This window comes from Buceros rhinoceros, unplaced genomic scaffold (assembly GCF_000710305.1).
Source record: "Buceros rhinoceros silvestris isolate BGI_N320 unplaced genomic scaffold, ASM71030v1 scaffold16890, whole genome shotgun sequence".
Lineage (NCBI taxonomy): Eukaryota > Metazoa > Chordata > Aves > Bucerotiformes > Bucerotidae > Buceros > Buceros rhinoceros.
The window spans coordinates 5,268-17,191 of NW_010388052.1; the positions used below are offsets into that span (position 1 = coordinate 5,268).

The window sequence follows — 11,924 nt, forward strand, 5'->3', positions numbered from 1 at the left end:
CTAGCCTGTGTCTAACTTGCTGCACATACGCACCTCCTCCTGCTTTTACCAAATGCCTTTACCTGCTTGCCGGGGACGCCTTTCAGCGTGTCATTATATCTTTGTCTAAGCCCCTCCAGCGCACTAAAGAACTCAATTACTCGTCATTATGTATTGTTTCCTACAATGCATTAAAACAAAATACGGGTGTTTTCTCCATTACATCAAAAGAAATAATTCAAGTATTTGCTGGCATCTGCAGACCTCAAGCCTGCTAAACACCCACGATGCCTAACAGTTTGAGTGGGCGTTGATGCAGGTTACAAAAGCTGCCAATCTGATTTTAGAGGAGAGCCCAAGAGGAAGGGAGACAGCAGGGAACAGCACACGGTGCAGTACCTGACCCCTGCAGACACCCTCCGTGCAGCCGTAGCATCCCAACAGCGGTCAGCGTGGGACCCATGTCAACCATAATGCTGACAAAACGAGTCAGAATTTATAAGCCTGTGGATTTGAAGGGGTGTGCTCTGCAGCTGGACCAGCCTTATTTATTTTTCAGTTAGTGATTTCATTCAATGGAGATGTTTTTAATTTTTAAAAACATTCTCTCAGTTGGTATTGGCAAGAGTTTGTTTCTAATAGCTTGATTTTTTAAAATATGTTATTGTTTGAAACCCTTCTCTTCTCTGGACCAGTGGTTAAACCCTCCCCTTGGCATATCTGATGGCAGCCACTGGCCTGAGAGGAACCAGCTGCCTGCAGCCAGGGACAAAATTAGTGATGCCAAGAGAAAAATGATGGCAGATTTCTTCTGCCTCTCAGTTTTCCCACTGTCTTGAACAGTGTCCAGCCCCCTGAGCTGGGGCTGGTTGTGTTGCCCTGACCCCTCGCAGACTCAACACCAAAGCCCATGTCTGTGGTGGTGGCTCTGCCCAGGGTCCACTGGGGTGGCTCTGTGGGCTGAGTGAGTTGCAGGGATTTGCAGCATCTCCCGCCTTGGAGCGCTTGTGCTGTCCAGGAGCCTGGACTGAAGGAGCCCAGCAAGGAAAGGAAGGTGCCATCTGGGGCACCTCTTGGGGCAGGGGTACCAGAGCTTAGCCCCGTGCTCCCCTGGCTCCCACAGGCAGACCCTGGGCACTAGAGCACCTGCCGCCGTAAGCACTCCCGGGAGGGTGGACCGACGTGTCTGCGAGGAAATAAATGCTTTTTTTTAAAACGCAATGCCAGAAACACCTCAAGACTGTGCAGATTCTAGTCTGTGTTTCCAACAGTTGATTATCAGCTTGATCTGTAAGTGTCATCCCGGCTGTCATACTTCGGGATGTCACACTCACATCTCATGGGATGCCCGGATTAATCCTTCTCATGTTGGCAGAGAGCAGGGCACTTGTCTTCCTCAACAACGCATTTCTTAGAAAAACTCACTGAACTCATACGAGACAAAGAAGGCTTGTTTCACGCTGGCAAGGCTCAGATGAAGGGTTTGCTCTACCTGCATAGTGCGCAGCTTTCACATGCGCGTTGGCCAGGCTGCCCAGGAGCTTGAAAAGAAAATGAAGCTGCAGGTTTTGGCCACTCTTCTGCAACTGGGGCTTCACAGCTGGCTTTCTGAGCCCGCCACTGAGGATGGCAGGACCCAGCATTTTGGAAATAAGGCCTGGCTTTGCCACATGAATATTAAGTCCTGCTCCTTGCCACCTCCTTGCGTGGGAGACCAGAGACCTCACGTCAGCTTAACTCAATTTTCATCATATCTCATGCAAAAAACTTCTGCTCAAATCCAGGCCAGCAATGGAAGATGCTGGTATAATGCCAAACGCTTCAGGAACACCTCAACATCACTAGGAGAACCTGTGGATAAACCTTTGCAACCAGGTAACTTCAGCAACTGAGGAGCCCTCAAGACAGGGCCCTTTTGTTCTAGGAACTGGTCAGGTACAAAAGAAATCAGTCTTTCTACAGAGTGCTCCATTTTCCTCTGTGCCTAAATTAAGGAGCAATGAGCAGAAGCGATGAGGGAGATAAGAGAAGGAGCAACAAGATCTTGACTTGGACCAGGAATTTATCTGTGTAGTTTTCAAGGAGGAGGGATGGGGGAGGGGAAAGAAGAAAGAGAAAATTCACACGAGGTGTCTACTAAAACCCGAAGAGATTCCATCCCCATCCCAGGAGATGGGTTTTTCTGCAGCCTCCGAGGCAACACTCCTCTGCCTGTTCAAAGCCCGCATCTTACCTGTTCTGATAGTCACTCGCACACCCGCAGCAAGCTGCTTAGACTCAACAGGTTTGCGTGACTATGTCCGAGGTCAAACTACAGCCCTCATAGTCTTCACACAGAAGAGAAGGAAAGAGAGAAGCCATCTCTCTGAAACTGTAGTTTCCTAAAACTGAAAAAAAACCCCAAAAACCCAAAAGAAAGAAAACGACAATCATTCAAACTTGGCAGGCTCTGTAGAACAGCTGCAGCCCAGTGAATTTCTACATCAGAGCCGGTGATAAATTCACTTATTTCCGAAAGAAGCAGGGAAAATCTGCTTGGATGGGTACCGGGTGACTCAGGGCAAAAGAGGTGAACCAAGTGTTATTCTGGGAAATGAAAACAAACCCCATGACTCGGCTGAGCCACCAACGAGGTTCTACAGCTAGGCATGATTTCTTTAAAATACACTTTTTGTGTCATAGTTCTTCAGCCTGAGATAGAAAATCTCCTCAGATACACAAGCTGCTGTCAGAATTTTAGTATCATCTCCTTCATTTTTCCCAGCTAGATATAAACTGCCAAAGAAAAAAAAATTACATTAAAAAAACCCCATGAAAATAAAACCGCCGAGTCTGGGTCCCTCTCGGTCTTCCCTCTGAGTTTATTAAGCGCAGGGGACAGCCCAGCAGCGGCTGTCTGCCCGGTTTCCCTTCATGGCAGATTCTAGTGCCACCCTCTTAGAAACGCTTGCCTGTGGTGGGTGAGTCTGATGGGGTTGGTCAGACAATAAAATCGTCAGTCAGGTGACGGAGATCTCCAGAGTATGTTCACTTAGTTATTTAATGAGAGTTTGGTGCAAGTGTTCAGCCCCGGGCATTAAAGGGCACCTAAGCCAGGACTGTGAGCAGGAGGTTAAGCTTAGGGCTTAATTCAGATGATGTCCCGGAGTATCTGGCAAGGCGTGGGGAGATGGTGATTCAGTCAAGAAAAATCGTGCTCCTAACCCATACCCTGAAACACAAATTGGCTGTTTAAAGTCTCAGCCTACATGGGGATTTGTTAGTAACAGCTGGGGAATGAACCGCTTTGCTGCCACAGGCAGAAACAAGCCAACGTTTATTTATACCCAGTTATAAATATTTCTATAGTAGGTTCCTGGGAAGGGGAACTGCAGAGCTGAGTTCTCTGCTTCATGCTCCAGAATTAGAATAGAAAGACAAACAGGACACCAAAGCACAGGAAACTCAGTGTGCAAACAAGGACTTGGCTCCTGAGCTCGGCTTTAATGCCAGTGCTGGCCAAGCGGGTGGTGTGACAGCCCTGGGGACAGCACACAGAGCCCCACGGGCTCCATATAGGGATCTTTTAACCAAAAAAAGTGCAGGTATTTGAAACCAAACTGCTGTGGATCCCTCCTCTTCCCAAGAAAAAAGCCTTATCAAGTGATACTTCAGGGAATTGCGGTTTTGTCGGCTATGAACGCTTGTAGCTGCACCGTGTGTGTACACACGGTGTAATTCAGTGATTAGCCTCTCCCAACACCTCACCCTACACAGGCGGGCACTTGTGAGGGATTCTAGCACGACGTTGCAAACAACATGTTTAGTTGGTGCTGAGATTGTTGGTCGAGTAGCTACTACTGAGTGAGCAATGGCTGAGTAGTGGCAGACACGCAAGGAAGGAATCAAATAATCTAACAGCAAAGTCAGACAGTTATTCCAGTCTTCTCTGAGGGTGGAGCAGGTGACAACCAGGAGGCGAACTGCAGCCTACAGTGCAGAACTCCTTTAGACAGAGCGAAGGCAGCGGCTTCCACCCGCTCCCGGTCCTGACATCCTGGGGTTTGCCGGCACCAGGCTTCACCACGTGGTTGGCATAACGCTGATCCCACACGGAATGAATAAACAAAAAAAACCAAACCAAAGGGCAAAGCAGCTATTTTAGTTTACGCTTTGGCTTTAATTCTCCTGATCTTCAACTAGGACATGAAAGGCGAAAATCCCAGCGCTCGCTTTTCATGTTTTCACGCACCAATGGTAAATATTTATGTGGGATTTGGCTGTTTGCATTTCCAGCATATTTCAGCCTGATTTATGACTACTCACCACACACTCTGAAAGGCTGGGTGAGTCCTGAGATGACAAAGTAAAGCATACAACCATAGGGAAAAAAAAAAAGAAATTAAATCATTTTAATGTGATCAGCAACCAAAAGTATTAAAAATTGGACAAAACTCTTCCTTCTGGAAAGGAGACGTGAAATGTCTTTGACATTTCACATTTTGATGACATTTTGTGAGACCTGAGAAGTGTCCTGACTGAGATTCGATTTCCTGGGTGAGACTTACGGTGTTGCTGGGTTTAGGGTGTGTGTCAGTGGTCAGACGTCCAAATGAGCTGACGAGCCTTTAGATCAGATGGTGGATTCAGCCTTAAATACGGCAAAAATCCACCTCTGACAGCTCAGTGTCTTTTGAATTTGGGTTTACTTAACCTAGAGAACTGAAAACTTGATGGAAAAAACATGAATCTTCAACGAGGTAAAACACACCTGAAGAGAAGGGGAGAGAATTACTCCCCATGGTCGGGGGGGACAGGACGAAACTAACGGCCTTGGCCAACAACAGCACAAACAGAGGCCGGACGTGAGGAGCCCTGTCGGTGGGGACACTGATTTCAGGAGCGAGTCTCATCAAGCATGAGAAGAGACTGCCCAGGCAAGTCGGGGGAAGATGCCGGGCTGTGGCGGTGGTGCTGAGGGTGCAGAGGGAAGATCCAGCTGATGTCCCTTTGATGCTCTGTGCGAGCAGCAGTGCCCGTCGCCTGGCAGGGGGTGAAGCGGGAGTGGCTGGTGTGGAGGACAGAGGCAGCAGCAGGGACCCAGCGGCTCTGGGGGGCTCATTTGGAGAAGTGCCACACTGTGGAGCGAGATGGAGGCCAGGGCTGTAGCAGAGAGCTCGGGAGCAGGAGGTGTGTGTCATGAGGAGATAAAGAAACGGCAGGGTAGAGAAGGCTAATGGCAGTGACACTAAAATGGGTGGGGAACTTTTCCCAGATCTCTCAGGATGTGGTGATTTCCCTGCTCTGTTTCTTCTCAGCTTTGCAAATATGTCTACCACCGGTGAGGACCCAAGGAGTCTTCCAAGGCCTTCCCTGTGGCATTTGGACGTTTGTTTTACCTTTGCTGCTAGATTTTATTTTCTTTTTTACCAGCCCTTTACAACTGAACTCCCCTAAACCCCCTTGCTGTGGCCAGACACGCAGAGGCGTGCCCAGCGCCCACACAAACCAGGGGTTCCTCCCTCGCCCCACGTCACAGCAGCGTGTAGAAGGGTTTCAAAACACGGCCGATGGGCGGAGAGCGCAGTACCAGGGGGGAAGCTTCTTCTCCAACAACACGGAGACACCCACTGGCTCTAGAGGACAGCCCTTCCTCCCTGGCGTGTAGGGGAAGCTCCCGAAGTCCTCCCCCCGGGGATGCCGTGGGAAGAGCAGTGGGTGGGAGAGGGCGCTCCGGGGCTCCACCCGCCCTCTGCTTTGGAGGGCACGTAGCGGCGGGGGAAATGCACACAGGCAGGGCCTGTCCCCTGAACAATGTGGGTCATTTTGCTTTTGCGTGTGACAGGCAGGAGAAAGTGATGGAAACCACAGAAAAGGCATTTCTGAATCAAGAGTCAGCAATCCTGGGGCCAGGCGCTGCCTGTAGACCTGCACGTGCAGAAAGGAAACGCAGCAGCTCGTGCCTTCTGGAGCCTGCAGTCAGATCTCTGGAAATGCCCTGTGCAGTCTCTCAGAAGCAGGGGCACAGTCCATCCCCTGGTGAATTTTTAACCCAACAGACCACGCTCTTCACATGGTAAAGTATCATTTTTATTTAAATTTCAGAGACATTAATTTGAAAGACAGAATAGAATCATTGCCTTGTAAACGTTCCTTCCCTTGATTTTCATCCCACTGCTCACAGAACAGATCACTTCAGCCTGGAAATCTCAGCACAGACCCATTATTGTTTCAGCGAGGAATTTAGCACTAAAAGTGATGCTCAAAACAATTAGAGTATTGTGTAGCCACAACTCCAGATGCCATGGTGAGACCAATTTTTACATTCCTTTCCAGACATGACCTACTGCTTCTCCCCACATTAAATCTTCCTCTCTTTTAATAAACTTTGAAATATTTATGGATACCTCATCCGTATTTTCTCTCCAACTCACAAAATTTTGAGACATAAGATAAAGCATCTTTGAAGGATTTGAGAAGAGAATTAAAGAGGAGAAAAATGATGAAACGATTGTGCCAAACAGCTGGTGAGATGAATGTTGAAATTATTTCTTAACCATTTAAAATGCCAAGTGCCAGGATGGCGACAGCAGCAACGACCCGTGTGAGGGGACTAGCAGCAGCAGCGGGAACTGCCTGCCGAGGGGGCACAGAGGAGCCCAGCCCGAGGCTGAAGGCAGAGGGGTCTGATCTCAGGGTTTTACAGCTCAGGGCGCAAAGACCTACTGCATGGACATGACAGTTCCCAGATCAGGGTCAGGAATGAGCGAACTTCTGCCAGAGTCATTGCTGCCAGCTGTTTGAACAGGCTTTGTATTAGCAAGGGTGACAATTTATCGTGAGCAAACTTCATCAGCAGAGGAGAGCAGAGGGGACTAACGTACCCAGCTGCCCGTCACCTTACACAGCAGAGCCGAGCCAGTTAACTCAGCGGAGTTACAGCACTAAACTGGGTTACGCGGTACCGCTCCCTCGGGACGGCCAAAGCAGCTACGCTTCTTAGACGTGCAGGTGAAAACAGGGGGGTGGCAAGGAGTGGGGAAAAGAGATTTGTGGACATCTGGGTCAGCCAAACTATCCCTTCCTCTCTATGGCAGAATTAGCAAAAGCAGATTTCAGTGACTGGTGTCAGAAACACAGAACTACGGCTTTCCTTGAAGCCTGCAGTAATCTCCACGTAAATGTGGGAGGAATTTATTCGACTTTACCAGTCGTCCTGCTCTGAGCAGCCCCCTCTCGAAGCTCAAGTGGTCCGACAACCACGTTCACTTTTTCCTCAGCAGAACTTGTGTCTCTCCTGGACCTTCTCACACAGCCCTGGTAGCAGCGGGAGGAAGAGTTGCCGAGCCTGCACACCACCAGCTCACACTGCAGGTACACCAGCGGGTGGCGGCTGATGAACTCAAAGGCATTGAATTTGAACCGAGCAAAGTGGCTGTAGGGGGAGTAGTATGTGACATAGGAAGAATCTCGAACACAGCTAGAAAGAAATGGAAACGAGAATTAGTCTCTGTGGATACACACATGTACACTTCTGCAGAAACAGGTTAAACCAAAATCCTGTCAGCAGGCAGGTACTGAGAACACAAAGGGATAAAAACGTGACTTTTACAGCATGGTATAGAATCATCATAGAATGGTTCGGGTTGGAAAGGACCTTAAAGACCATCTAGTTCAACCCCCCCACCACGGGCAGGGACACCTTCCACCAGAGCAGGGTGCTCCGAGCCCCGTCCAGCCTGGCCTTGAGCACTGCCAGGGATGGGGCATCCACAGCCTCTCGGGCAGGGACCCCTCCCCCCAGAGCAGGGTCCCCGGAGCCCCGTCCAGCCTGGCCTTGAGCACTGCCAGGGATGGGGCATCCACAGCCTCTCTGGGCAGCCTGGGCCAGTGCCTCAGCACCCTCACAGGGGAGAATTTCTTCCTCAGAGCTAATCTAAATCCACCCTCTTTCGGTTTAAAGCCATTACCCCTTGTCCTGTCAAATACAGACTTATTGAAGTGCTATGAAGCAGCTAGAGCATTGACAACTTTTTTTTTCTCCCAAGAAAAGGAGACTATAAGCAGTGAAAAGGGGAGAACAGACTCTTACTAATGTCTGTGCTATATGAGCCTTAAAAAAATGAGCCTAACATTTGACCTGGTTTTACTAAAATATTTAATGCCTAGAACAGTAGGTTCCTGCTGCCAGTTTTCATGATCTCATCTCATCTACCTCACTCCCACTACTGTGAATTTTGCATATAGGACAAGGATGAAGTAAGTGAAATGAAATTTAGTAAGATCTAAATGTCATTTCTTATTTCCAGGCTCACAGTGTAAAAATAAAAAATCCAAGACCATTTTCAACAGTCTGTTGATACTGAGATCTAAACCAGTGCAGATTGGTTCTATTCTTTTACATACATTACAGCGACGCTTCTAAGGACAGGCGAAAGCTCTTACCCGCTCTTGATTATGTAATAGGCCAGTGTGTTAAAATCCTGAGGATCAGGTGATGCCACGCAAGTGTCCACAAACACGGTGAGATATGGGTCAGAGCTGTGAAGATAAGCTTGGAGGTACAAATTCTGGTCCAGGTCAATGTAGTACGGCGAGTCGTGCACTTGCCGCAAGAACGACGAGGATTCGTAAAAAGTGATGTTTATGTCATATCTTCCAAACTGATTTTCACTCACGTCCACAGTATCCTCAGCAAAATACATTATTTCCTCCCATGTGTTCTGCAGCATTTTGCAACTGATATGTAAGTGAATATTCTTTTTCCTTGTGATTATATTCCCAGAAGGTGTGACTGTGATCATGTTGGAATAGTTGATTGTATCATTGTTCTCCTGTGTAACACGTAGTGTAAAATGAGGAATTGCATTTTTATCACATTCTGTGTTCTAGAGTAATATGCAATCTAAAAAATGTAGATTCTTTTTAAGCTCTTTAAGCCAAGAAGCTTGATATTGGTGTTTTCTGCCCGCACATTGTAAACAAGGGTGCTGAAGTATGTAATTAAAGAGAAGCCAGGGCAGGAAAGCTCTTTGTCAAATCCAAGGCAGAGCCAACTCATTGACCATCTGCACCAAAACCACCAACCCTATGGCGACCATGCCCTAATAGTAGCACTAGCAATCTGCAGTTTAGTCCTCTACCTCCTTGCACTGATACTAACAGAAAAACTATCCTCAAGCACTGTCAACGCACAAGAAATCGAACTAATCTGAAGAAGTCTTCCCGCCATCGTCCTTATTCTAGTCGCCCTACCATCCCTACAAATCCTATACATGATGGACAAAATTGACGAACCAGACCTCACTCTAAAAGCCATCGGCCACCAATGATACTGATCCTATGAATACACAGACTTCAAAGACCTAACATTCGACGCCTATATAATCCCAACAACAGACCTTCCCCTAGGCCACTTCCAACTCCTAGAAACTGACCACCGTATTGTTATCCCCATAGAATCACTCATCCGCATTATCGTCACCGCTGATGACGTACTCCACTCCTGAGCAATCCCCACCCTAGGAGTAAAGACTGACGCAATCCCCGGTCGACTAAACCAAACATCCTTCATTACCACTCGACCAGGAATTTTCTACAGCCAATGCTCAGAAATCTGCGGCACTAACCACAGCTTCATACCAATCATTGTAGAATCTGCCCCCCTCACTCACTTCGAAAACTGATCATCTGTACTATCCTCATAATCATTAAGAAGCTATGTACCAGCATTAGCCTTTTAAGCTAAAGAAAGAGGAACTACTCCCCTCCTTAACGACATGCCTCAACTCAACCCAAACCCATGATTTCTCATTATACTAACATCGTGACTAACCTTCTCATTAATCATCCAACCAAAACTTCTAATATTCCTCACAACTAACCCTACTTACTTCTTTACTTACTTACTTAATTCCTCCAACTAACCTTACTTACTTTAACTACTTACTTTAACTAACTTACTTTAACACCCCTACTAATAAAACAACCTCCCTCACAAAAACTCCCTCCTGACCCTGACCATGATCATAAGCTTCTTCGACCAATTTACAAGCCCGTGCCTCCTAGGAACCCCCTTAATCCTCCTGTCAAGCACGGTCACCCCAAACCTGCATGGCACTTCCCAGACTTCCATCTACTTTAATCATGGAACCTTCAGCTCCCATGCTTTCCTCCCAAGAAGCTCGTTTCTATTAAGCGTGACCATTCCCAAAGGCACAGAAAGCTACAGCTCTAAAGGCCTCTGGTTTGTCCACTCTCCCCCTCGTGAACCACAACGGCCCTTTCCTGACCCGTTTCCAAGTGGGTCCTGCAATTCAGAGCCCCCCGGGGTGAGCGCACCTCTCGGATGGTCCCACAGCCATTGTAGGGGATGTTGAATACAACCTCCCGTGGCGTGACCGTGGGTTTACAGCCACCGTCGCTCAGGGTGACCATCTGCGCCGAGTAGCCTTCAGACTGGAGGTAGTCTCTGCTCACCACTGCGTGCATGTAGTCAGGCAAGCACAGGAGGGCTGGTGGAAGAAGAAGATAAAGTGTATTAGTGACTTCAGGAAGTTTTTAAAGATTAAAGGTTGTAATTGAAGCAAAGGTTGGTTTTTTTCTTGTTTTCGAAGGTAAGTAGCTCACACACATCAGATTTCACACGCATCGTCTCATTTCCCTAACACCTTTAAATGTACACAAATATTTATTGTGGAAACAATAGCAATAAACAGGCTTCTCCATTGAGAAACACCGACTGGGAACTTACTGGTGTTGCGGTCTGCTGGAATGGAGGAGTAGCGAGCCTGAAACCCTCTGAAGGTGTATCCAGAATCGCTGTGAAAGCGAACGGTCATCATGTTTGAAGAGGACGTGTACGTGGGAAAGGAGCCAGAACAAAGTCTCCCAAGGAGCGGGGAAGAGTGGGGGGGCCCGTCGTAGACTTCAACGTAGTCGGACTGGCACCCGCCGCTTTGCATCCTGGAGAACAAATGTCGGCATCTTGTCAACCGCCTCTCAGAAACTCTGATTGAAGAGTGCCTAACGCACGATAAATATCTCAACACTTGAAAGGTTTCACAGCAGAGGTTTTATTCGTTTTGTTCGTAGCTGTGGCAGCAAATGGTGAGCGGAAAACACTCAAGGAATCCAGATTTTGTTCTGGTCTTCCCACTGCTGGATGCTATTGAAAGAATCTTTAAAATCGGGAAGGTTTCCTGTTTCAAATAAGCTTTCAAACTTCTCCAGCAAGTTTTTGCCCGTGTTATTTGCCCGGGGAGTCGATGTGTTACTTACTCGATGTCTCTAAATGTGAGCATAACGCGGAAGTTGTTCTCTACTTGTATTTCCCACACACAGTCAGCGTTGTTTGGGTAACTTCCAGGGTAGAAGGGACTCTGCAGCGTACCAGAGGAATTCGAGATTGCACCACCGCAAAAATAAGGTGCTGCAGAAAGAAAGGGAAGAGAATTCACTTACAGGAACCTCTACAAAATCGTACTTGAGCTGTACGTGTCTCCTCCACGGCTGCCGAAAAGCAGGGCTCCCGCTGACTGCAGGCGATACGCTGTGTGGCCCAGGCCAAAACAAACATTTCTTTTTGCTTTAGGTTTACTTTCACGTTGGATTTGGGATTCCCTGTCACAGCAACGGTGTCAGACCACCCTCTTCAGGCCGGGCTGGTAACACCTTGGTGCTCTCTGCTCTGGTCTCGCCTTTCTGCAGTCGAGGTCTGATCTGGGAGGTGTCACGACAGTAAAAATGGAAGTACCTTCCTAAACCCACAGCATCCCCTCAGTTACTCTGCTGCTTCTATTTATTCTCCTAAGGGCTTTGCAGGATAAAGAAGTTACAGGTCTTCTAGGAATTTTATGGTCTCAGCCTGAAATGAGCACTCCAGGCTGCTGGGCCGACTCTTGCATATATAGCACATTTCTCCTCTAAGCGTAGCTGCGCAGAGCTTTCATGTTCCTGCCAGCTTG

At 47.9% G+C, this 11,924-nt stretch overlaps 1 protein-coding gene across 1 annotated transcript; it reads right to left on the reverse strand.

The window, feature by feature from the left end:
- Positions 1 to 7,166: 7,166 nt before the first annotated feature.
- LOC104488775 (deleted in malignant brain tumors 1 protein-like) lies at positions 7,167 to 11,339 on the reverse strand (the record flags this gene model as incomplete). Its single annotated transcript, XM_010144658.1, has 5 exons — positions 7,167 to 7,438; positions 8,404 to 8,792; positions 10,300 to 10,472; positions 10,712 to 10,923; positions 11,239 to 11,339. Coding segments are annotated over 5 exons (1,147 nt in total), but the record flags the coding sequence as incomplete, so codon positions are not given.
- Between the last annotated feature and the right edge of the window lie 585 nt (positions 11,340 to 11,924).